Genomic DNA, 27670 nt, shown 5'->3' on the forward strand with positions numbered 1-27670 from the left:
CAAGTTATCTCTGGCATTCAAAACCTGTCTAGAAAACAGAGAGAAATTCCATATCTGAAAAAGTTTAATTTATGGACTTCATGGCTGAATTTCAGCGCCAGACAGGTTTTTCCCTTAAATGTTTCATGTTACGCTTGTTCCCCCGCACGACCTACCTTATACACTGTAGGTATTCCCTTTGAAACAGAGGATTGTATTTCAAATTCAACAACCTTGTGTTCGTGGGTTAGTTGTACGTACTATAGAAAAATCCGTCTCTCACCAAATGATGCAGCTCACAGAGTATGATCCGCTTTTAAATTGTACAGAAACAGATGACATACCAGATCTGTATCCTATTACAGGTTGGATTCCACCTGGAGATCCAAATGTTTCAGATGAAGAAAATGTTTAAATGTATTATTGGAATCTGTTATTGATTGTTTTGTCCTGAAGTTTATGACGAGACGTTTTGAAATCTTTTGAATTAATGTCTCTGATGTATTTTCTCTCTAGGGTTTTTTATATATACTACAAAATAGTTTTTGATGTTTTAGGTATAGGTATTGTGTTTTATTTTTCATGATGTATTTTTCTATTTCCTGTTGTCCGTAAAAGGACAAAAAGGGGGGAATTGTGGTGGGAAAAATACAGACATGATAGTATGTTGTTCTTGCTTTGATCAGAAGCTAGAAACATTCACACATACCAAACCTCCTGTGATTTGCATATTGTTATCTGTTCCCATGGCTGAGGAGCAGACCATAAGGTGAGAAGTCAGGAAGGTGACCAGGAAGCAAGAGGTGATAAGAAACTCTCTTGTTTGTCTTACAGTTCTTTGAAGATGCTTAATGATGTGTTAATACTATTCTCTGAAGAGGATAAGTAACGTGTTGTATCTTCACTCTGGGTCAGTTGAGCAGACCTTGTCTCGGTTGTTAGATCACTCTGCCATCTGACCGCTTTGCAAAGCTTACTGAAGGCCGGAATAAAGCTCACAAAGACAAACCGTTGTTGTTTGAGTCTATCATTTCCAGATTTCCACCACAGTGTGACAACCAACCCCATAGCGTGTGACAACCAACCCCATAGTGTGTGACAACCAACCCCATAGCGTGTGACAACCAACCCCATAGTGTGTGACAACCAACCCCATAGTGTGTGACAACCAACCCCATAGCGTGTGACAACCAACCCCATAGTGTGTGACAACCAACCCCATAGTGTGTGACAACCATCCCCATAGTGTGTGACAACCATCCCCATAGTGTGTGACAACCAACCCCATAGTGTGTGACAACCAACCCCATAGCGTGTGACAACCATCCCTGTGATGGGGTTGGTTGTCACAATGTGTCAGAGTGTCTTTGATAGTTAATTGCCTCTTTGTTACAATGAGTTGGAAAATGAGAGGGATACACATTTCAAGCCAACACCTTAAGCTTCAATTTAATGTAGGAATGACTATTGAAAGATGTTTTGATGATGAGCAATCATCAAAACAGTAAAAAGTGTGACAACCAACCCTATTCTCCTCTACTCTCCAGCATGGTGATGCTTGCTAATTAGCTCAAACCAGTCAAAGCTAAAGTTGATAATAATTCTGGAAGTTGTTTGCGTACTTATAGGTCTAAGTCAGATCCCTCTGGCTTGGATATTGCTGTCTAGACTGAAGCAGTGAATTGAATGGCTTACATTACCACCCATAAAGCCACAGAGTTGGTATTGCTAGCGAGAGGGCCGACTTACAACAACTTTGCTTTGTAACCCAAGACACATCTCTGAGTTTCAGTGAACAACATCACCTTGACCTCCACCCCAGGTGCGTGCTACAAACCACCCATTTTCTTCTTCACCCTTCACAGGGATGAGTGCTTTTCCAGATTGGCCCTACAGGAAATTGCTCACTGACTGACTGACTGACTGACTGACTGACTGATGGACAGCTCCCAGCACCACCATATTCAGTGTTCCTGCTTCTATGTTTCTAAAACCTGCTGCACATCCTCATGTCATATGGCCAAACACTTGGTTTGACTTATTCCGAGTTCACCTCTTTGTAAAAAATATTTTTAAAGTTTTAAAATCCAAGTTGACATCCGAGCACGATCCAAAAGTTATACTACAGCTGCTTTTTACATCTTGTTACTTTAGTCCCATCTGTTTCTTGTCATGTCACTGATGTTATGATCACAAAAACATCTTGATGTCTTGACTTTTGTGGGAAAGTGCTTCATCGCTTGAACGCTTGATAACATTGCGGTCGATTATTAGAAGTCTGATTGCTTTCCAACGTCAATGTGATACCAAAAGTAAGAAGGTGTTAGAAGCTCAGAGGAAATTTCAGACAACAGAGCTTCAGTTGCCCTGAATGAGCTGCATTATAGCCACGAGCCCCCACAGATCCCAGACAGGAAGTGTGGAGAGTGAATCAAGGGAGCCACATCTGTTTGCACAATTACGCCTCTCAGTTCTCAGTTCCTCTGAGAAAAACGGGCTGTCTTCGAAGTTAACCCTGTTGTCAGGTCTTGCGGTATGAACTCTATTTATTTCGGGTTAAACCTGACATCATGACTTAAATCCCAGGAAAGCCTTATAAAACACTAAAAGTAAAAAAGCAACTTTCTCTGGTCTCTCAGGAACCACTATTTGGACAAGCACTGATTGGTTTTGCCAAGTAGGACATGTTCCCGAATAAATATCCCTGGACCAACATTGGCTTTGACCAATCATGGCTTTGTGATGTCTTTGTGAAAAGTTCATTTGAACATAGAGTTTCCAGAATTAGAGTCAGCAGCATGAGCAAAATTATCAGGAATGCACGACAAAATCATTTACCGCTTTAAAACTTAGCAAAGCTCAGAGGATTTTTATATAAGAGCAGGAGCTGTTCCATGAGGATGTCAGAGGGCTGTGTTCAGTTTACAATGTGGTATGACCTAGAAACATCCCCTTCTTGGTAAAATGGCGTCATGTTCTAAGATTAGGCAGGATGCTGTTTGAGTATGATGAACTTTCTAAATAAGCAGGTAAAGAATCTTGGTGTGATTTTTTGATTCACACCTTAGTTAGGAGCCACATATTAGACAGATAGCAAAAAAGGCTTTTTATCACCTGAAGAACATTGCCAAAGTGTGTCAGTTTCTCTCTCAAGCCGATGCAGAGACACTAGTTCAGTCAGACAACTCGCGTTTAAATTGTTTATTGTAGCAGCAAATACATATTCATGTTTGGCGCCCAGGCTCCGGCCTCATCACTCCCTGCAGATAAGTTTACATGCAGACTTTGAGGAGTGATGAGCAAAACATACTAAACACCCCCGGAGCCTGCAGGTGGAAGCTGGGGAGGCGGCGGGGAAGAATAAAATATCAGCAATAGGCATGCAGCAGCAGAGGCGTTGACAGGCAGAGGGAGAGATGGGAGATTTTTTCCCAGTTTAAATAGACCGCCAATTTGAGAGGCAGAGGGCAGGATTGGATGACGGTTATGAGAGTGGGACATGTGACGTGTATGGCATTGCAGCTCGAGTTGCCTGCCTGAACTAGCTCGCAGGCGTCGCTCCATTTCATGCTTTTATCACTTGCAGAATTGACTATTGTAACGCTCTTCCCAAAAAGAACATGTCTCAGCTTCAGCTGCTCCAAAACTTAGCTGCTAGAATGCTGACAAAGACCAGAAAGAGAGCCCACATAACACAAATTTTAAAGTCTCTGCATTGGCTCCCAGTATCTTTTAGAATAGACGTTAAGATTATTTTATTGGTTTTTAAATCTCTTGGTCTTGCTCCTTCGTATTTATCAGATTTGCTTTTATCATATGAGCCAGTGAGAGCCCTCAGGTCTTCAGGTAGTGGTCTTTTAATGGTACCAAAAGCTAAAACAAAGACTCACGGTGAGGCAGCCTTTTATCATCACGGCCCACGCCTGTGGAGCACCCTACCTGAAGACCTGAGGGCTGCACAGAGCATCAACATTTTTAAAAGCACACTCAAGACCGACCTTTTTAGTCTTGCTGTAACTGGGTTTCTATTCTCAGGCCTTCTTTTCAACAAAATGTCAGAAAACTGTCCTGATTTGTTTTGCATGTCTAATGAAGATAGACTTCAGTACCTGTTCACACACAGCGTGTTCCAGTTTGCTCAGTTTGTGTTAAATGCTGTTCAACAGCTTAAGAGCACATTTTATGTCTGATTCAGTTGTTGTCACTGTCAAATGTCTGAAGTGTACCACTGTGCTTTTTAATTACTTTAGGTCATTGCTGGACACGTGCAGTATTGCAACTGCTCTCTTCTTTTCTTCTTATGTTGTTGCAATGTCATTGTATGAAATGTGCTTTATAGATAAAGTCTGATTGATTGAAATGTGGCACATGATTGTCTTTCTCACAGTAAACATTTCAAGTTTGATTTCTTTCTGCAGTAAAACTTACCCGAGCTCCAGGAGTTCCTTTGTCACCTCTTGTACCAGCTTCCCCCTACACCAAAACAAAGCCATCATTGAAACAAATACTTCTACTGGAAGATCTTCAAGTGGTCATTTTCTGAAGTACATTCACATTATACTCACATCAACTCCTTTTGGACCTGGTAGACCCTGGATCCCTGCATCCCCTTGAATTCCCTGTATGATACAAATGGAGCATTATTTTAGTGGCCGTTATGACGCTCCAGACTCTTACTGACTCAGCAAGGCCACAGGCCAACTGGGAGGCTGCTGAGTCAGCGCTGAATCAATGTTGGAAAAGAAAGTGACCAGCTTCAGAACATGACACCGCTAAAAAAGAAACAGCAGTTGTCAGAGCCTGGACCCCCCCCAGTGTAAGACTCTTGAACTTTGACCTCTGACTCTGCTTTCATTCTTTTCTCATGCACAGGGAGAGAAATGTGTCCTTTGACATTCATTTGCAAGAGATCTTCTTTTTTTAGTTATCCCTCATCTTCTGTGCTGTAGGTAGTGAGAGAGTGTTTACACAGAGGTTAGTGTGTAGTGAGTGGGTTGTTACAGCAGACTGGAACCAGGCAGGGTGGACAGGCCCTTTGAGAAGAGGTCTTATCACCCTGAAGGAGTGCAACCTGCTAATAAAGCATTATCCTACTTCTTCCATGGCTACTTAATTAAAAAATCAATCTTTATTTAAATGTTGAGTTTTCACAGCTTTTTCATTTTAAAGGAGATTGTTATTTTCTTTGAACACATTTATAAGTTAGTCACTGTATTTTTATAGACATCTTTAAACATGGTGCATGTTATCATCATTTTTCAAAACAGTATCTCTCATGCATCCATAGTCCCATAGTCTCCCTTTTGCTATGACTGGAGTATTTTATTGCTTTCTTAGGTAATATTTTCTGTATTGTAAATAGTAGAAAAAACGTCCTTCATTCTTGGGTCCAATGGCTCGGTCGCAACCCATTGGCCAGGACATACTCAGCACCCCTTCCCTTCTCTACCTTGCTGGCTAATACATCACCTGCTTATACTACAAAGCAAAGTCAACCAAAGCACACCCGCTATTTGACGAGAAATTGGGGACTGGAGAGGTGATTATTCAGAAACAAAAATGTATTGTAGATGATTTCACATACGCCAAATCCAAATGATTTATAAGTCACCACAAATCAACATTTTCTAAAAAGCCTTAAAAATTTAGCCAAATGCATATAGAGTTGGTTTAAAATGCTGCACTTGTTCACATACCTTTAATCCTGCTGCACCTGGTTGCCCTGCTTGGCCAGCTGCTCCAGCTGCACCCTGAATCCACAAAAACATACTGATGTAAACTTCCACATTTCTGCAGCAAACACTGACTTAAATATCCAAATGAATGTTTCTTACTCTGTCTCCTTTGTCTCCAGATAAGCCATCAATACCTGGAAAACCAGCAAGTCCCTGTCAAATAATTGGAAACACATAATTAATCAATGTACGTGATTTAAAAATCAAACATGTTAGATTAATCCTCCAGATTTCCAGTGCCACACACGTGTCACACCTTCTCTCCTTTAAGTCCAGGAGCACCTTTCAACCCTATTGTTCCTGAATCACCCTGCAAACAGAAGGCAAGTTATTACTTTGGCTTTTCTTTAAAACACGAGCATGCAGGGTGGACGATGACGGCGCCGTGCTGTCAGAGATCAACCTAGAGATCAACCTCACAGAGCAGGGTTTAGTACACTGTGGTTAGATCATCGAAGAAAAGGGAAGAACACATGTTAGAGGTAAATGAATGAACTCGTCATTGAACAGCACAAACAAAGAGAAACAGTGCATTCACACGGGAACACAAGTATGGGGCGCCGTTTGTCAAGTTGTGCACACTGAAAATAACAGCTACAATTCTCCACAGTTAAGCTCCACAACATCATAAAAATGTAGAGTGAATTTTAAAGTTTCTTTTTAACATATTTACAGGAATATTTCTGATCTTCTTCACATTTAATTTTGTTAAATAATAATAAAATATATTAAGTTACAATCATTGTTAAATCCATATGCAAAATCTAAATCTAAATGTTAAATTTAAATTAAAATGTTCATTATGAATCTAAATGTTAAATGTAAATATAAATGGTCAACGCTCAATCTAAATGTTAAATATAAATTTGATCTCTAGGTTGATCTATAGAAATGTTGATGTTGAGTATATAAATCTAAATGTTAAATATGAATCTAAATGGTAAATAGAGATCTAAATGTTCAACGTTAAATCTAAATGTTAAAAATAAATATAAATGTTAAATACACATCTAAATGTTAAATAGAAATAATACATACAAATGTTAATGTTAAATAGAAATGTTAAATATGAATCTAAATGTTGAATAGAAATATAAATGTTAAAAATAAATATAAATGTTAAATACTAATCTAAATGTTGAATAGAAATATAAATGGTAAAAATAAATCTAAATGTTAAATACTAATCTAAATGTTAAATATAAATCTAAATGTTTAGTGTAAATCTAAATGTTAAATATTAATCTAAATTTTAAATATGAATCTTAATGTTGAATATATAAATCTAAATGTTAAATATAAATATAAATGTTAAATATGAATCTAAATGGTAAATAAAAAATCTAAATGGTAAATAAAAAATCTAAATGTTCAACGTTAAATCCAAATGTTAAAAATAAATATAAATGTTAAATACACATCTAAATGTTAAATAGAAATAATAAATACAAATGTTAATGTTAAATAGAAATGTTAAATATGAATCTAAATGTTGAATAGAAATATGAATGTTAAAAATAAAATTATCAATTTTAAATGCTAATCTAAATGTTAAATAGAAATATAAATGTTAAATATATATGTCAAATATGAATCTAAATGTTAAATAGAAATCTAAATGTTCAACGTTAAATTTAAATGTTAAATACAAATCTAAATGTTAAACATAAATATAAATGTTAAATACTAATCTAAATGTTAAATATAAATATAAATGTTGAATACAAATCTAGATGTTAAATATAAATATAAATGTTGAATACAAATCTAAATGTTAAATATAAATCTAAATGTTGAATATAAATCTAAATGTTAAATATAAATCTAAATGTTAAATATAAATATAAATGTTGAATATAAATCTAAATGTCAAATATGAACCTATATTAAATATAAATCTAAATGTTCAATGTTAAATCTAAATGTTAAATATGGATCTAAATGTTAAATATGGATCTAAATGTTAAAATATAGATCAAAATTTTCAACATTAAATCTGAATGTAAAATATAAATCTAAATGTTAAATGTTGCTCTGCGATCCTAAATACTAAGCTAATATGTAAATTCAAACTGCCACCTAGCGGAAGTAGCAAAATAAAAGCTTCTTAAAGCGATACAGACTTAGCAATAACAACTTAGCTTGCACAACTTTACACACGGCGCCCCATAGACAAAGGGTTACAGAAATCGACACACAAAAAAACAAACAGACTTTTGAGTAAATGTATTTGGGCCAGAGTATGCTAACAGCTTATCCACAGCTCCACCAAAACCCACTACGGTCTGGTTGTACATCCAACCAAAGTCTCAAGGAACAATGGCTTCCCATTGTCCTCCGAGTGTTCCACACCGATGTCACACGACTTGCCAAAGAATCCCTTGAATTTAAAAAGCTGGACTGAGTGAAGAGTAACGGCTGTTAAATTACACCACACCACGAGGTTTTGCCCACCACAAGACTCCCCTCTGCTTCAAAAACCACTTTACAAGTCAGGGGTGGTTGCCTGTTATTTTAGGAGCTTATATGGTTTTAAGACACGTCACTTTGTTCACTTTCTCTGCTGTACCCTATAACAGAGAAGACATAATGTATCACGCTGCTGTGCAGAGGGTCGTCCGTTCTTCTTGTCAGGTAAAGATTCATTTAAAGGAATCAAAGTCGTTTGGATTCACTTTCACTGGATGACAAACAAAGCTGCTTTTAACCACAGCTTGAAAGTCGACTTACGTCATGTTTTTTTCATCAGCTATAGAAAAGTTTACAAGAACAAGATTGCAGCCTTCTCTGAATAACTGTGAGACAGATGCCCGGGCAGAAAGCAAGGAATGGAAAAGCAGCAGGGACGCTCCGCATTAAAGTTTGATTTAATGCATTTTTATCAAACCAGTGTGGTTTCCAGCAGCAAGACCAACAAAGAGAAGATGGATTTATCTTAAAATGAATTTTGCTGTCAGTTTGACTACACTTCCAGCTTTAAAATGCTCCCTTTATTTCTTGATTCAAACATCGAAACATATTGTGGACACTTTTATCATCATGAAGCACTCATGGATAAGTCCTCAGAGCTATTACAACCAAAACAGAGAACACACATGAGAGAAACATGTCTTACAGACCTCCTGTAGCTACTTTAAATGTCTCTTTTGAACATTTTAAATATTGCATACCAAAGCTTTTGTCTTGAGAAATAAATAATCCTGTGAGACTCCAAGCTGGTACTCCAAGGCAGCACAAAGGCGTGATTTATACTAGATAGATGTCCATGTGGGACCTGCTCTCTCTGCTACACATCCTCTGTGGTAACTTGTCCTGTAATCCTGACAATAACAGACATGAGCAGATCTCTCTCTCCCTACCAGAAGAGATAAGATAATACGTTTAAGAAAGCATGAAATAAAGTAGAGGATAAGAAAGCCGAAGTACGTTTTATGTCTCAGAGAGAAGTCTGAAAGTTGTGCGAGTAGACATGCATATCAAATATGCACAGACTCGATGCTCATGCAGAGTCAGGGGGAGCAGGGTTACTTACCTTCTCACCTCTGTCCCCTTTGACAGAGATGACTTTGCCCTGCAAATAATTCATCAACAAGGATCAATTATTGTCGAGGCTGGGGAATAAAAGCACATGAGATAATAGCTAGAAGGCTTGCAATCAGATTTTTTTAAATATCCACACTGAAGAGAAAGTGAATCATCTGTAATATCAGTATGAAAAGGTAAACTCTGCTCATAAATGTGCACACTTAAAGTTTTCATACAATTTCTCCTCTTTCGCCTTTGATTCCAGCTGCTCCCACGGCGCCCTTAAGGCCTGCGTCGCCCTGTAACCGCATGTTCACACAGTGAAACACAGAACAAGAGACTCTGCAGCAAACTGAAGTGTTTATTTTCCCACACAAACAAGAACTTAAAGGCAAAGGTAGATGACCTTTTCACCCTTAGGACCCGCTGCACCGGTCGCACCGATCTCTCCCTGTGAGAAATGAAAATACAGATGTCTTTCAAGAGCCATCGGAGAAAGGATCCCCACTCAACCGTGGAAATAATACACAGGGATAAAGCCCGGGGAAATGAGGTGGCTTTACCTTCTCTCCTCCAGGGCAGGAGCAGTTCACTTGAGGTCCTCTCTGCTGCTCCGCAACAGTAGGTGTGGGAGTGGGGATCTGCACAGGGGGGGCCTCCGTGACAACTTTCTTGGGGCACTGAAAGAACACATTTAAACCAACAATCAATCAATCACATCAATCGCAGAGAACAGAGGCATGGTGTGGTGGACAATGGGTCTGATGAGCATTAAGCTTGTGACTCCAGGTGTGGCTGCAGTGCTGCTGCTATGAGCGGATCAGAAAGAACCACATGCCTGTGCATTAAGTAAAGGCTGCAGTCGGTCCTACAGAGATATATATTAAAAAAACGTGACTTTAAGACATAGGATTACATTGAGGCAAGTTCACTAGTTCCTCAGAAGAGTCAATAAAGATCCTTCTATTTGGTGGACTCACAAATCCTGGAAAACCTGATAACCCAAGGTAAAGACTTCAAATCCTATGATATCCATGGATGTGTTTGTGTCACTGGGGAACTGGTATTTGACTCCAGGTGTGACACTTAAGATGCCTTAATACTTCATTTAATGGGCTACAGATGGAAATAAAATTGCTCAACATATCTAGTCATACTTCTTTTGCAGGTTTCATTGATGTGTCTACTTGTACAGTCACATTTTTGATGCATTTCCTTACTTATACAAGATTCAGCAGGAGATCTGAGACACTGCTCAATAATACTCACGGGTCCCTCGGGTAGATCACAGCAGGTTTCCTGCTCTGCATGCTTGGAGTCGCAGTAAATCATCATTCTCTGCAGGTCGAACTTCATGGGCAAAAACAAACATCTGGTTAACATATAGATACCATAAACTGAACTTTGCTTTTGCACATTAATATCACCATAATGTTGGATGAAGGGAAGTTGAAGATGGGTTGAAATGTATGTAATGCTGGTGAAGACTCACTGTAACTGACCCAAATACCTTGCTGTTGATGTTCATTTTACTTTGAAGGCATCTTTCTAAAACTAACAGGTTTTTTTTTAACAAACTGAATTGCCGATGGTTCATTCATATTGTGCTGTAGTATTTTTAAATGCTTGACGTCTGGTTGGGGCATTTTCTTTAAATGTGTAAGTTTGAATAATTAGTGTTCTGATGTTGTGTGTGACCTTGGAAAGCAGTTACTAGGGAATACTTGTGACTGTAGATTCATATTTAAGTATAAGCATAAAGATTGATGCTGTTATTTTGGAAAGTTAAGTACCAGAAGTACTTAGCACCGAAACTGTGAAAACTGCATAATGTAAATAAATAACCGTTCATATGTTACTTTCTGTTGATACAGGACCTGGTTAATAGAGACACAAGGTTTGTATAGGTTTTGTTTATTATGTAAATAATCCTCCAAGAATCGCCACCTTAACGTGGTGGAGGGGTTTGTGTGTCCCGGTGAACCCGGGAGCTGTGTTGTCGGGGGCATCCGCCCCTGGTAGGGTCTCCCATACTCACAAGCCCCCGGCTGAGTGCCTCGATACTGGAGTTTTCCCCGGGGGACGAGAGGGTCGCCTCCCTGCGACTTAAGGTTGCGGGGAGGAAGGCTCTGACTGTTGTTTGTGCATATGCACCAAATGGCAGTTCGGAGTACCCGGCCTTCTTGGAGTCTCTGGATGGGGTTCTGGAAGGGATCCCGGATGGGGACTCCATTGTTCTCCTGGGGGACTTCAACGCCCACGTGGGCGATGACGGAGACACCTGGAGAGGGGTGATTGGGAGGAACGGCCTGCCCGATCTGAACCCGAGTGGTGTTCTGTTGTTGGACTTCTGTGCTAGGCATGGACTGTCCATAACGAACACCATGTTCGAGCATAGGGTGGTTCACAAGTGTACCTGGTACCAGACCACCCGAGGCCAAAGATCGATGATCGACTTTGTAGTCGTATCATCGGATCTGCGGCCGCATGTTTTGGACACTCGGGTGAAGAGAGGTGCAGAGCTGTCAACTGATCACCACCTGGTAGTGAGTTGGATCAGATGGCGGGGGGAGTTTCCTGCGAAGGGTGTCTGGGCTCGGCCTTAGAGATAGGGTAAGGAGCTCGGACATCCGGAGGGAGCTCGGAGTAGAGCTGCTGCTCCTCCGCGTCGAAAGGAGTCAGCTGAGGTGGTTCGGGCATCTGATAAGGATGGGACGGGATTTGATTGGTTTCATCATTTGGCTCCTGATGGCTGTGATTGGTTGGTGTTTTCCCAGGTTTACTCCGGCTGTAGATAGCAGCTTTTTTTACCTCTTTTTTAAGAACACATTATGTATTGATTACCATCGGGACATAAAGATCATTTTAACCAGTATAACAAAAAGTGGATCTAAGTCTGACTACCAACCCCAGCTTTATGTGTTTAAGCTTGAAAAGATGCTACAACCTTTGCGTCGGTAATGTTTAAAACTAAAGCTTAATTCATAATTTCACGGCTTAATGTGGTGGCAAACGATTCGCGAGAGTTGAAATATCTGAAATCCAGCGAATCCATTGAGCCACGATAGCCAATCAGCATGCAGATCACCCGGTGATGTGAGATGTGACGTATGGACCAGCAGAGATTCACTCATCTGGAATATATGGGACACTTTGATTCTATCTCTGTGCAGCTTCCCTAAACTCTACCTGTTTTTATGGGATCAGGAATAAACAGGAGCTCACTGCTAGGACAGAGTGAGGAGGATTATCTGCTGAGTTGGGAAAAACTTTAACTGTCACTTGAATCCAGCTATCGGTTGTAGTAGGAGGTTCTGTCCGTGAGCTCAACCTCGTTTGAAAACAACAGACGAGTTGCACGAATATGTGCGTCTTGAGCACTTGTGCGTCAAGCTTTGTGAACCATCAGTTGGAAAGTCAAATCATCAGTTAACTCACATCAATCGGCACACTGTCATACAGCCGTTTCCCAATCACTGTCTTCCCCTGGATGTCAATGTCCTCCCTGTCTTCAATGGGCAGAGTCTGGATGAGTTTGCAGTCCAGGTACAGAGACACAGACTTGGCCTCCACGCTCAAACCGATCTTGTGCCAGCTGCGGTCGAACAGATTTTCTACTTCTGGGTTCTTGAACACAGCTCTGACAGCGTCCTTTGTCAGCCCGACAGCGTTGTACTCCACCGCCTTGTTCTCACCATCCAGACGGATGGACACCTGGCAATCAGAGGCAGTGTGATGTTATCATAGGGGCTGTAAATCCATTATTTTGGGGTTTGAAAACAGTTATAGCAAAGAAAACATGTATTATATTATGATTTAAAGTGTTAAATACGGTACTGAATCATTCCTTTCAAAGCTATAACCAGGAGTCTGGGTTTAACTCGAATCTGAAGTTATAGATTAAACTTCTCTTAGCAGTTGTTTCCATAGTCAGTGAAGTGAGCCTTTTCCGAGTTGCAATAGTCCAAATCTGGAAACATAAGCACACGTATCACTGTTTGCATCGAGGCGACTCACCTGTGGGATACCATATTTGTCGTAAACCTGCCAGAGGTACCAATCCTCTCGTCTTGAGGTTTTCCTGAATTTAAATGTTGTCACAAAGGCGTACTCATCGGGCAGCCCTTGAGGAAACACGTCTCTGCAGAATTAAAGCACATTGTTTATGTTATAGTGCTAACTGGGCCTTACTTTTACAGCATTAACACAGAGCTGCTGTGACCCATTTACAGCTGGGTCTATAAAATGCAAACACTAAACCAAATACAACATCTCCATCCATTAATCAGTCCCTCTAGGATTTTGATGGTTTTTTTTGTGATTGTTGCGTTCCAAAAAGCCTGATTTTGCAACAGCTTTTTTTTTAAATTGCAGTGAAAGTTGTTTTGTTTTTTTTAAGCTTTTGTCCCCAATAACATCTCAGGGGAAGTAAATATGCTAAATTATTGGTATTTGTTTCTAATGTTGTTGGTAGCCTTACTACAAAATGCTTGAGATTTCAACTATCTTAACAAAATATACCTTATTTGCACACAGGTAAAATCACAGAGAGTCTCCATCTTAATCTGCCAGACTTTGTGAAATACTGCACTGGCATACAGTTAAACAATTAAAAACAATACTATTTAACTTCAAACTGAGTAGTAAACATGAGCCTTTCCCAACTTTCTTTGAATGAATTGCATTAAAGGTGACATATCATGCAAAATAGACTTTTTAATGGTTCTCTACCTGAAATATGTTTCCCTGGCATGTCTACAAACCCCCAGAGAATGAAAAAAATCCATTCTGCCCCTGTTTTGATTTCTACACCTTTCTGTAAATGTGTGTGAAACCAGCCGTTTCAGACTTCAGTGTTTTTGTTACGTAACAACAATATCCGGTCTGTCACGGAGTCAGAGCTCGGAGCTTGTTCAGCCCATAGACTGTATAAAATACAACTCAACTCCTCCTCTGTTTTTCATAACCTGCACAAATGTGTGCTAACAAGGAGCTTAGGAGGGAGGCATGCTAGTTGTAGGCTGTCTTAATAAACACAAAGGTCGGTTTTACTCCCCACGTCTGCAGATTTGAAGATCTAGTGGATGATTTTTATTTTTCATGGAAAAGTGCTAGCGCTAGTTAGCATAGCTACATGTCTCATATAGCTACATGTCTCATATAGCTACATGTCTTATATAGTTACATGTCTTATATAGCTACATGTCTTATATAGCTACATGTCTTATATAGCTACATGTCTTAGCTGTAGCTGTAGCTGTAGCTGTAGCTGTAGCTGTAGCTGTAGCTGCGTCTACATACTGACAAATAAAACAACAAGAAACACTAAATCTGTGACGAATCCTTCAGAAAAGGTCCTGCTGCCTTTCTGGTAGAGGTCGGTTTTACTCCCCACGTCTGCAGATTTGAAGATCTAGTGGATGATTTTTATTTATCATGGAGAAGTGCTAGCGCTAGTTAGCATAGCCAAATAGCTACATGTTCGTAGCTGTGTACCAAGACACACGTCGACATACTGATAAATAAAACAACAAGAAACACTAAATCTGTGACCAATCCTTCAGAAAGGTCCTGCTGCAGGCGCCTCTCCGTCAGGATCAGATTCTGGATCAGATTCAGAGGGTTGAAGTAACGCGATCTGTGAGCAGCCGTGTATATTCAGCCAACATAAACATTATATCAACGTGCTGGACAGCCGAGGCACATCCACTTCCTGAGGGGGCGTGGTCAGAGAGAAAACAGAGTGTTCTGAGGAGGACTGAAGAAGAGGGTTTTTCAGGCAGACCAAAATCTGATTTCAAAGTGTTTTTTTGAGCATAAACTTTAAAGACATGTTTTGGGGACCTCTTAGACCAATATATATTGATGAAAAAAGCGTGATATGTCACCTTTAAATTCAAATTGGGTAAATCATTTTCCTCCTGCCTTTTTATTGAACACTGATATAATGTTTGTGTTTGTGAACAGAGCTGATGTTAGATATGAATCAGCTCATGTTGCAAATATATGAATGAATCATGCATTGTGACCTACTGTTCAACCCTTTACATGGGCCATGTTTCAAAATCCACCAGGCAGGTCATATCATCTCTAATATTAGAGGTTTCATATTTGCAGTCTTGCAGGAAGGTCACTCACTCTGTTTGCTGTACGATGGGCATGGTGCCCAGACGAACATAAGAACTTTGGCCATCATCATCTCTGGTTCCCAAGATATCTCTCACGTTGAAGTACTCCATCAGGTCGAACCCTGCAGCGATATAGTAAAATAGCCTAGTTACACTCAAGACAATCTCACACACATAAAAACAACACAAGGGGCTTGTGAGTAATGGGGTTGAGTTATGGCTTTGTTAGATTTCTTGGGATGCACTGAAGCTTAATTGGGTCAGCACCACCACACCCTGCAGCCACTGTTTGTGGCTTCTCGAGGAAAAATCTCAGTATTACTGAATAATTGGAAAATAGAGCCATGTGTTGGCCTTTCAGATTGATTTGCTGCCAAAAGAGAAAAAATAACTTGCCATAGCTAGTAAGGTCTGAGAGTGTGCGCACGTGTGTGTGCTTTGCTCTGCAGCGTGTGACTTGAAGTGGTCTAACCACAGACCATATTTAGGTGGTTTAGAAAAGACACTCCCTTCTACAACAAACAAGTGCTGCTGCTATGGTAATGCCAGCAGGATGAGAGCTTGTAAAGCACTAAAGCTGCCAGTTTGTCCAGCAGAACTTGCTGAAAGCTGGTGGTCTTGTTGGATTGAGCACTTCTGAAAGCAGACTGTGACGATACCGAGCCAAGAGGATGAAGTCACACTCAACATATTCCAACGTGGCCCAGTTATGCATAAAATCTATGAAATGTAATATTTCCAGAGGGAAAATCAAGTGCAGATTGAGTGCATTAATCTAGAAGACACCGGAACATTAACGTGGGAATGTGAGCGTGGTCTGGTGAAAGCTTTGTGGATGTCGTAGACAGGTTTGAAACAGGTGGAAAGAAACACAGGCTGCCTCTGTGCTATTTTCAACAGAGTAAAAAATAACTTTTAAAACAAGAGCTTCTTAACTCATTGAGTAAGTGAGGGGATTAACCAGACACAGCTGCTTTGTGTGTCAGCAAAGGCCACCAAGTGTCTTCAAGTGCACTGTGTCACATGACTTTTAACCCTTTTCTAGAGGAAGACTTTTCTCTGCTGCTTTGAGTGTAAAGTGTTTTTTCAACATTGCCCAGACAAGGCGTTTTTGGACTGCAGAAACATTACCCCAGAGCTATGTGCGTTTCAACCGGTGGACCCAGGGTCTAAATTTAGTTCAGTGGTAGTTAATCTCCCCCCTAAAAAGACCCTGCTTGGGGTGTAGTACTTTTCAAAGGTCCCGGGACTTTCGGGGGAGCAGGGCCTGCAATGCTGAACGTGTCTGATTGGTAGATTAACCGCAGTGTTTTTATTCCTCCCTCCGTCCACAATAACATCACACACATCTGTGATTCACTTGATTTCTCTTTCTTTCATTAGTTTTTATTTGTTCTATCTTTTTTGTATGTGTGTGTACTTTTCAAAAGAAGAAGCTGTGATTCTCTTGATTTAGCAGCTTGTAACAGTAGTCTTCTCTCAGCCCACCGTGAATGCGTCTCTCCCGGTGTTACGGTTTTAAAAGTGACCCTGTAAACTGGAGACCTTCAGCTGAACGTGTCAGTGTTTGTGGAGTTTACACAGCTGTTGAAACACAGAGGGAGTTCCTGGGAATGCAAACTAGTTTAGTTTTTATTAAGATTTCAAAATATCCTCATCAGATATTTAATGATCATCTAAAGACGTTTATGAGGGATGCATCCGGCTGAAAGTCTCCAGTTAACAGGGTCGCTGTTTAAACCAAAACACCGGGCGATCTCTGCCACGGCTTTTTGAGTTCAAAAGGATTTTAAAGCCGTGTTGAAACGTCTTTGCTACTCGCGCTTATCTCCTCTCACGTGTTGATTCAGTGAATCCATCTGTGATGAAATATAGCACCATCTAAAACAGCACCAGCTGAGTCTCTTCATGCTAACAGGCTAACTGTTGTGTTGATCATAATGATACCTGCCTGTCCGTCTGCTTCTATGGTGTCATCTGTGATGAATGGCATTCCTCTTTGTTTTACTGCCCTCTACTGGTCTGGTGGTGTAGTGCATTTAATTTTCTTTTCTCCATACGTCACTGGCCTGATTTGCACAATCTACCCGGGACTTCAGCACGTGGCCAAAATGCAGACAACAATGGGGGCACAGGAACCTTTTAGTTCAGGGGAAAGTAGTTCTGGGGGCTAACAGACCCCGGAACTCTTGGTCGAAATGCACCTTTTGATTCAGATTACCTTTATTCACTGACATGTTTAATAGTTACCTCTGCCGGTCAGTAGATGGTGCTGCCTCAGCTTTGACATAAACACACAACAACCAGTTCTCCTTGTGTGTCTTGTGTTTTTCATTGTCATAAAACACACAGCCAGTTGGAAAAAGTAGTTGAAGTCTGCTGATGTGAGTTTGAGCTGCAGGTTTTTTTGCATAACTTCACATCAGAGCACAAGGTAAGAATCACATGATGACTAGTGAAAGCTTTCAGAGAGTTTTAGGTCAACTTGTGACTGTTTTAAGAACACAAAGGTTCTTGATTCTACGTATCAAGAAAGTAGATCGTACATATGAGTAGCTCGAAGAAGCTGCGTGTGCAGCTGTGTGATTTTCTGGCCTCGGGTCTCATTGTCACCGAGCTTGCTTCGTGCACGGTCACTCACTCCGCCGTTCTGTGGCTCTTTGCAGGCCCTCTCAGAGCAGAGCTGTAATTTAGCCTGGCTGTGTAAAGGGTATAATCAACCTAAAAAGTTATTTTGGACAGCCAGAAACGACCGATGGGGCGATCTGCGGGAAAAGCCAGATGAGTTCACTGACTGGGAAAGGCAAATGCATGCACACAGCATTCTTTTGATCGGAGCAGATGGCAACATGTGTGCAGTAGATAGTGAGCACAGAGCTGCAAAGACACTCTGCTGCCTCCTGTGTGTGCTCAGTGCCCCAAGGGGTCAGACCAGACAGCCCATGATAAACACAAGTCTGACTCAAACCGCAGCTCTCTTGGCTGTCAAATCCCAATCAGTGGCAAATGGTCTCGACATTTCTCTCTGCATGAGTGTAGAGAGTCTAGTAATTATAGGAGGGAGGCTACAGAAGCTGATGGGGATGATAAACATTGTCAAGTATTTTATCTTAATGCATAATGTTTAACCATGTATGTCTCAAAGTACTGCCACAGTTAGAGGCTTTTGTAAAACCCCAGACATCTATGTCTTGTCAGGGCGCTTCAGACCTCAGACCACTGCGATAACACTTTCCCTTGTGGAACCCGATCCAGGTTTTGGCTCTTAGATAAGACCACGACGTAAGAGTGTGAGTTTCTGCAGGTAAGAAGACGAATCATCTCACACTGTGCAAACTTCTACATTTAAATGAATCCTCATCTTCTGTGGACCGGCAGAGCTGGAGGAGCTTTTTCAATATGAAAATATATTTTCTAAATCCTAAACCATGGCAGTTTCTAAGGACATTAAAAAGATTATAGCGCTTCAGATCTCTTAGGGATCTGTAATACCTCTTTTCGACCAATGCAAACCGGGTTGTATTACTGGGCTGGTGCTTGCGCTGGTTCGGAGCTGAACTTGCAAACCAACACGGTTTGTTTTCCTGCCCGCTCAAGCCTGTGGAAGAGGCACGTCATGACATCAGATTTATGTGACCGCTTTTCCCAGCAGCGCTAGCGTGAACTTTCCCTCACAATAGCAATGATGGCGGACAACGCCAGCTTGTCTCCTTGACTGACGACTGCTTTGCCTTGGAATCCATTAGTCTCTTTTATTTTTTCACTGCAGGACAATGGAAAAAACACAGCAACCCCGCCCCTCACCCCTGATGTAAGCTGTTCGCAGTTCTAGACCAGCAAAGAGTTGGAGCCGCTCTGGAACCGGTTTTCCTGTCCGGGAGCTGGTTCGCTTGTAGTCAAAACACAAAAAAACAGTTCTCAATTGAGCGCCGGCTTCAAACCGGCCCTGAAACTGCCTTGGTCGAAAAGGGGTATGTGATAACACTTTCCCTTGTGGAACCCAAATACAGGTTTTGGCTCTTAGATTGGACCACGACGTAAGAGTGTGAGATACTGCAGTCAAGAAGACGAATCATCTCACACTGTGCAAACTTCTACATTTAAATGAATCCTCATCTCCTGTGGACCAGCAGAGCTGGAGGAGCTTTTTCAATATGAAACTATATTTTCTAAATCCTAAACCATGGCAGTTTCTAAGGACATTAAAAAGATTATAGCGCTTCAGATCTCTTAGGGATCTGTCATACCTCTTTTCAACCAACGCAAACCGGTTTGTATTACCATGCTGGTGCTTGCGCTTGTTTGGAGGTGAACTTGCAAACCAACACGGCACCTGTTTGTTTTTCTGCCCGCTCAAGCCTGTGGAAGAGGCACGTCATGACGTCAGATTTATGTGACCGCTTTTCCCAGCAGCGCTAGCGTGAACTTTCCCTCAAGACAGCAACGATGGCGGACAACAGCAGCTTGTCTCCTCGACTGACCACTGCTTTGCCTTGGAATCCATTAGTCTCTTTTATTTTTTCACTGCAGGACAATGGAAAAAACAAAGGCAACCCTGCCCCTCACCCCTGATGTAAGCTGTTCGCAGTTCTAGACCAGCAAAGAGTTGGAGCCGCTCTGGAACCGGTTTTCCTGTCCGGGAGCTGGTTCGCTTGTAGTCGAAACACGAAAAACCAGTTCTCAATTGAGCGCCGGCTTCAAACCGGCCCTGAAACTGCCTTGGTCGAAAAGGGGTATGTGATAACACTTTCCCTAGTGGAACCCAAATACAGGTTTTGGCTCTTAGATAAGACCACTACGTAAGAGTGTGAGTTTCTGCAGGTAAGAAGACGAATCATCTCACACTGTGCAAACTTCTACATTTAAATGAATCCTCATCTTCTGTGGACCGGCAGAGCTGGAGGAGCTTTTTCAATATGAAACTATATTTTCTAAATCCTAAACCATGGCAGTTTCTAAGGACATTAAAAAGATTATAGCACCTTAGATCTCTTAGGGATCTGTAATACCTCTTTTCAACCAACGCAAACCGGTTTGTATTACCAGGCTGGTGCTTGCGCTGGTTTGGAGCTGAACTCGCAAACCAACACGGCACCTGTTTGTTTTCCTGCCCGCTCAAGCCTGTGGAAGAGGCACGTCATGACGTCAGATTTACGTGACCACTTTTCCCAGCAGCGCTAGCGTGAACTTTCCCTCACAATAGCAATGATGGCGGACAACTGCAGCTTGTCTCCTCGACTGACCACTGCTTTGCCTTGGAATCCATTAGTCTCTTTTATTTTTTCGCTGCAGGACAATGGAGGAAACATTGTTTGGTTTGTGTTTTTGATCACAGCAACCCCGCCCCTCACCCCTGACGTAAGCTGTTCGCAGTTCTAGACCAGCAAAGAGTTGGAGCCGCTCTGGAACCGGTTTACCTGTCCGGGAGCTGGTTCGCTTGTAGTCGAAACACAAAAAAACAGTTCTCAATTGAGCGCCGGCTTCAAACCGGCCCTGAAACTGCCTTGGTCGAAAAGGGGTATGTGATAACACTTTCCCTAGTGGAACCCAAATACAGGTTTTGGCTCTTAGATTGGACCACGACGTAAGAGTGTGAGATACTGCAGTCAAGAAGACGAATCATCTCACACTGTGCAAACTTCTACATTTAAATGAATCCTCATATTCTGTGGACCGGCTGAGCTGACCCTCTCCTTGCTCCTCTGATGTCCCTGGATGTTTCAATATAAAACTATATTTTCTAAACCCTAAACCATGGCAGTGAGTAAGGACATTAAAATGATTATAGTGCCTCACATCTCTTGGGGATCTCTAAGTAGTTTGAAACGGTCATATGCATGATATATTTATATTCCACAATAACCCAGCTTTTGGTTACAAGGAAAGATTTACTCATATTATTTTCCAGTGGAGCAGGACTTGGGATTTGGATCTCACTGAGAAAGATAAATCAAACAAAGCCCATCAAAAATTGATTCCAATTAGGGTTCTGGCAGCAGATCTACAATCCTGTACGGTGGGACATCTGCTCAGGAAAGCATCAATGGCTCTCAGTGTTGTATCTACAGTAATTCCATTGTGGTTTAGAGGGAAGGCATAACCACATAATTAGCACTTTCCCTAAGGGGAGGATCTGATCCTGTGTCCTGCGTAAGAGGGGCTGCCAGCTATGATCAGAAGCATACACTCATGTACTCCATACTGCCAAATCACCCGTGATATGCTGTTCTTTACTAAAGTCACTTTTGTAGGTGCATCAGTTAATGAGATCAAACGTGAAGCTTTCTGTACCTAACAGAGGGAATGCTCCGACTCCACTGACACAATCTGCAGACTCATGGATTTCAGTTTTGACTGTGCATTTTAAGGATGCACTGATTTCTTTTCGGCTCCTTTGGTTTCTGCCTTACCGTGACATGCAGGTTCAATAATGGAGGGCAGTAGACATTTCAGTATCAGACGATGAGGCCTGTTTGTATCCTGTGTGTCTCGCTCCAATATGTCCTCCACTTATGACACATGGCAGCTTAGTCATGAACTTATACCTCAATCAATCAAGCAAAGATAACCCTGCAACGTCCAGCGTGACAATCCAAACACTATAATTAAGGTGGAGATAATTAAAGGGATAGTTCTGATATTTTAAAGTGGGGTTGTATGAGGCACTTGGCGATAATAATTGCGTTAGTAGCAGTGGATATCGGTTAGCTGGGACTTTCTGTTGTGAGGCCGGCAGATGTGGTCAGCTCTTCCCATAGACTGTATACATAATGGACGTGGTATCCGTGATGTCACCCATCTGTTTCTGAAGCGCTGTTTTGAAGCAAATAGTCGGCAGGCGCCATATTGGAAATGCTGAACTCAATCAAACTTCATCCCAGCTAGTGTGAGGTAAAGAGGCGGGCTATTAGCCTTTTTCGCTAACAGCTGCCCGCCTGTCAATCAAGTCAGCCATGCCCTTATTTGGACAAAACTCTTAAGTTTAATATCTTCAAAAATAACAAGTTATAAAAAATGCACCACCTTGGAAAACAGTGCAAAAAGAAACAGACAGCAAAATGAAGCACTGATAAACTTTCAGATCAGAGCCCACACTAACATTAGAGTATAGTAGAGTATAGGGTTTTTATAATTAACTGAATTATCCAGTAGAGCTGACCCCATCTACATCTGTGGATATCCGAGCTTGCGTGCTGGTTCTGTGGCTGTTCTCCACAAAGGGGCTGAGCCGACCGGCCCTCCCTGTGGCAAACACAAATACTATTGTAAGTGCCTCATATAACCCCACTTCAAAAGACCTGAACTATCCCTTTAATTATTATCTCCACCCTGATTTCCATGTTTGGATAGTCAAACTGGACATTTCATGGTTATTTTTGCTTTCTTGACAGCTATTTCAAGCAGCAAACATTCATATCTCATGCAGCAAGCGTAGCTGAACTACACAAGTAAAGGTGAGATTAGAGTGATACATACATCAATATATTATATATATTATATTTGAGCACTGTAGCACTGAACAAGCTGCCGTGTTGGCTGTAGGGTGGTAATGAGCTGCATCCAGTGCGTACTGGAATAAGATCCAAGCCCTCTGTTTGGTTAGTTGGCAGTCAGAATAAAGGATTTGTAGGGATTATGGATGAATGTTAGTTCTTCCTGTCCATATTTAAAAATGAATTCCCCACTGGAGAGTACATCGGAGTGATGGCTGAAACGCTGACTGAAAGATACATGACTCAAGAGGCAGACTACTCTGGGTTTGGAAAAAGTTATATCAGTAATTTGTTGTCAAAATCAGCTTCCTTCTCGTTTGGCACTGAATGTGATGTGTATGTGTGCCAGCTTAAGTGTGTTAGGAGTCAAACTCTGTAAAACACTGCTTCCGCTACTCTGACATCTCTCTTTCCGTGAAGTTCAGCATAACAGGAGTCCAAACAGGCAGGTCTGGGCATCTGTTTTTCCTCTTAGCATGATGGATGTGGGTGGGAGACACAGACAGGAACTCAGATCCCCCAAAAGACGCACTTACAAAAACATCCGACCTTTCTGGATAAACGCTATTTGAGCGCTCTGAGAAAGCTTCCACAAAGCAGGCTGGAAATATGAACACATGATGAAGGACTAGTTATACGCTTCACTGTGTAAACGACTAGTTCAGGCGCTGAACTCTGACCACAGCTTCAACTGAAGGGCTGGTTTGATCTGACTGTTTTGTACGTGTGCATACACTCAAAGAAATACTTTGTTAAAGAATCCTGTTTCAGTTATACTCTACACTGAAAGAAATCATTTGTTGGGTGAATGTAAAATAATTATGGAAATAATTTTCACCTAATTAACCCTCCTTTTATGTTCGTTTCTCTGGAACAGCAATAATGTTTCTGGGTCAATTTGACCCAGAAACATTATTGCATATTCAATTATCCAAAAGTGTCAGAACCTAAAAAATCCCAATACACATTTTTTTTAATCTAATTTTTAACTCAATTACTAACCATTCAAATCAAGATTTAGTCCATTGGTGTTCTTTAATCCTCACAGATCATGGTTCAATGAGGATAACTCACTCGTTTTTCATTCAAATTCATGTTCAAACTTTTTTAAATGTACATTGGAAAGCCCTTAATATAAATACAATAGTTTTACATCACATAGATTTTTGTGTATTTTATTCTACATTTTAATTTGATCTTTTTCATGAAGTGATGTCAAATGCTGCCCAGATTTTGGTGCTTGATTTAGCTGGTTTGGAAGACATATATTGCCTAAAATAGACTTTAAAAAGGGTCAATTTGACCCGCAACATAACAGGAGGGTTAAAATGCTTTCATTTAGTGAGACAAAATTTTGTTGAACCAACTAATTGTAAATATGTTGAGTGAACATAAAGTATTGACGTTACCATTACTTATTTACAATGTTTGGGTCCAACTTCATCTGTAAAGGTTGTTTCAACATATTTACTAAGGTAGGATCTGACTTCATTGTCTTGGGTCACAATAACTTGTATATTTGTTTATTTTATAACTTTTAGATTAGATTAGATTCAATGTATTGTCATTGGGCATGTCACAGGTGCAAGCAATGAAATAAAGATTGCATCCAACCAGAAGTGCTTTAGCAGTAAATTAAATACATAATACAGAATATTATGAATGATGAATAAATATATAAGATATGTATCTACATGAGTGACTATGGACTATTGCTACAGGTATGTACAGGTTATGAACAGGCTATGACTATGGTTATGGTATACATTAGACTATACAGTACAGTAGTGCAAAGTGATTAAAGGAGATTTACATTATATTTACCTTTCTCTTTTTTAAGTTATATTTTTGGGCTTTTTGGCCTTTATTGACAGGACAGCTGAAGAGAGACAGGAAACGTGGGGAGTAGAGAGTGGGGGAAGACATGCAGGAGATAGTCGACCGGCCAGGAGTCGAACCGGTGACCTCTGCGATGAGGACTAGCCTCGATACGTGGGGCGCTAGGCCACCAGCGCCCCCAATTGCAGTCACAGGCGATCTCTCCCAACTCCCTGTAATGGCTCTTCTTTGCCAGAAGCCTGCTACCTTGGCTGATGAACAGGGCCTGTCGCACGTTACTGCCACCTTCTGCTCTGGAGAGGTATTGCAGATGGGATTCCTACCTAAACCCTTTAGGTTGTGTTGACATAAAGATATCTTGTAGTTTGAAGGATTTTGCATGTCATGTTTAAACTACATGATTTAAACATGTTTAACCACCAAACATGAATTAATATAATAGAAGCTACATGCTATACTCATGTTGATCAAGTAGACACCCATGTGGCTTTTTTGAGTGTATGAGCTACCCTCTCTAGAAGAGTAGGTTGATATTTTAGGAAAAAGTGTAAGTCTCTTTTCATGCTTAGGACAAAAAAAAAGTATTTTCACTGTGTACAACACATCTCAGTGCTAGCTCATCACAGTCACCCTGCACTTATTCATACACCATGAACAAACTTCAGCTACAAGAGAGCATCTATCGCATTTAAAAGCAGCTGGCTCAGCTTCAAAAGGTAAAAATAAAACCTTAAATTGTATTTTGTTTTGCAGTTTTGTTCAAAAAACCAAACAGGATTTCTTGAAAACTGAGCTTTCTCCCCAAGGGCCTGCGTCCCAAACTGTCAAACAATTTCTCCAACAACAAATCATGTTCACTGAACATTTTGCTCCCTCTCTTACTCCCATATTCAACGTGATATATCGCACAGTTCTAGCAACTTGAAGGCCTCCTGTCAGGAAAATGAAATCACATGGAAACAGAAGGAAGCCTGAAATAGAAATCCACAATTCTGAAAAACAGCAACTTAGTTTCCAGAATGAAAGGCTGTGGTTTGAACTCAGACGATGTTGGCAAATTCAAGCCTGATATACTCAGTTTTATTTTTACAAATGCTGAGTTTTTATAACGACAGCAGGAAGCTGGACACAAAATGAGAGAGCCAAAATAGTCATGAATAAAACCAATTCCAGTTCCAATCAGGAGGAAATCTGAATGCATTGCAGCAGTCTGAATCCATGCATATCAAAACCTCTCTCTTTGTTTCTGCTGATGAAAAAAGGCTCAATGTGGGGGTGTAGGAGATGCTCTGAAAAATAAAGAGCTGACTTTGCGGTTCACAAGAATTTCCATTCTGCATGTTGCCGTTGGAAAAGCAGCACTTTGCACATACCTGGAACCTCTTCAAGACCATAACTGGTGCTGTTGGGCTTAAAGCGATCAGGTTGGATCTTCATGTTAGGACACAGGACATCTGAGGATAAAAGACAAGGGTTCAGTTAGATTTCAGCATATGATGAAGTTTTGGGAACAAGTTGCAGGCAAAGAGGAACACTTTCTTGAGGAGGGACTTAACCCCTTAACTATGTACATTTCGACCAGTGGACCCAGGGTCCAAATTTAGTTCAGGGGTAGATAATCTCCCCCCTAAAAAGACCCTGCTTTGGGGGGTAGTACTTTTCAAAGGTCCCGGGACTTTCGGGGGGGCAGGGCCTGCAATGCTGAACGTGTCTGATTGGTAGATTAACCACAGTGTTTTTATTCCTCCCTCCGTCCACAATAACATCACACACATCTGTGATTCTCTTGATTTCTCTTTCTTTCATTAGTTTTTATTTGTTCTATCTTTTTTGTATGTGTGTGTACTTTTCAAAAGAAGAAGCTGTGATTCTCTTGATTTAGCAGCTTGTAACAGTAGTCTTCTCTCAGCCCACCGTGAATGCGTCTCTCCCGGTGTTCCGGTTTTAAAAGTGACCCTGTAAACTGGAGACCTTCAGCTGAACGTGTCAGTGTTTGTGGAGTTTACACAGCTGTTGAAACACAGAGGGAGTTCCTGGGAATGCAAACTAGTTCAGTTTTTATTAAGATTTCAAAATATCCTCATCAGATATTTAATGATCGTTTAAAGACGTTTATGAGGGATGCATCCGGCTGAAAGTCTCCAGTTAACAGGGTCGCTGTTTAAACCAAAACACCGGTCGATCTCTGCCACGGCCTTTTGAGTTCAAAAGGATTTTAAAGCCATGTTGAAACGTCTTTGCTACTCGCGCTTATCTCCTCTCACGTGTTGATTCAGTGAATCCATCTGTGATGAAATATAGCACCATCTAAAACAGACCAGCTGAGTCTCTTCATGCTAACAGGCTAACTGTTGTGTTGCTCATAATGATACCTGCCTGTCCGTCTGCTTCTATGGTGTCATCTGTGATGAATGGCATTCCTCTTTGTTTTACTGCCCTCTACTGGTCTGGTGGTGTAGTGCATTTACTTTTTTTTCTCCATACGTCACTGGCCTGATTTGCACAATCTACCCGGGACTTCAGGCCGCGGTCGAAACGCAGACAACAATGGGGGCACAGGAATCTTTTAGTTCAGGGTAAAGTAGTTCTGGGGGTTAAAAGACCCCCGGAACTCTTTGTTGAAATGCACCTTTGGTAACCTTGTACCTTCCGGTTGGAAATATAATCATGTGCCATGTGTTCTTAGAAGTAGCAGTCTGAAAACTAAAGAGGGGTCAGACCAAAATGAAAGGAAGTCCTGAATTGGTTGAGGAAATGACCTCATTGAAAAACAGACTTGGACTGATATGTGATCTGAAGAGCAGTGAGCAGACGGACTGCCCTCCACACATCTACAAGGAGCCGTAACAGTTATAGTTTCAACACCAACATATTTCAGTGCTGGTGATGACAGTGAGAGAGGCAACATGGTCAGGAGAAGGTTGGTTTGGCAGGAGGGGTGTTTTTGTTGAGATGCCAGTTTCACAACTAA

The 27670-nt window shown here is 41.0% G+C and overlaps 1 protein-coding gene across 1 annotated transcript in view; it reads right to left on the reverse strand.

Annotated features, from left to right (window-relative positions):
* Nucleotides 1-27670, reverse strand: part of col22a1 (collagen, type XXII, alpha 1) — a 108603-nt gene that overhangs the window by 72102 nt on the left and 8831 nt on the right. Inside the window, exons 4-17 of the mRNA XM_034705596.1 lie at nucleotides 26073-26153; nucleotides 15378-15489; nucleotides 13257-13380; nucleotides 12678-12953; nucleotides 10509-10589; nucleotides 9803-9919; nucleotides 9646-9690; nucleotides 9476-9538; nucleotides 9247-9285; nucleotides 5971-6024; nucleotides 5814-5867; nucleotides 5676-5729; nucleotides 4545-4598; nucleotides 4408-4452 (exon numbers count right to left, since the gene is read on the reverse strand). Of these exons, the coding sequence (XP_034561487.1) occupies nucleotides 4408-4452; nucleotides 4545-4598; nucleotides 5676-5729; nucleotides 5814-5867; nucleotides 5971-6024; nucleotides 9247-9285; nucleotides 9476-9538; nucleotides 9646-9690; nucleotides 9803-9919; nucleotides 10509-10589; nucleotides 12678-12953; nucleotides 13257-13380; nucleotides 15378-15489; nucleotides 26073-26153 (1199 nt within the window). The remainder of the gene's footprint in view (nucleotides 1-4407; nucleotides 4453-4544; nucleotides 4599-5675; nucleotides 5730-5813; nucleotides 5868-5970; nucleotides 6025-9246; nucleotides 9286-9475; nucleotides 9539-9645; nucleotides 9691-9802; nucleotides 9920-10508; nucleotides 10590-12677; nucleotides 12954-13256; nucleotides 13381-15377; nucleotides 15490-26072; nucleotides 26154-27670) is intronic.

This window comes from Notolabrus celidotus, chromosome 16 (genome assembly GCF_009762535.1).
Source record: "Notolabrus celidotus isolate fNotCel1 chromosome 16, fNotCel1.pri, whole genome shotgun sequence".
NCBI lineage: Eukaryota > Metazoa > Chordata > Actinopteri > Labriformes > Labridae > Notolabrus > Notolabrus celidotus.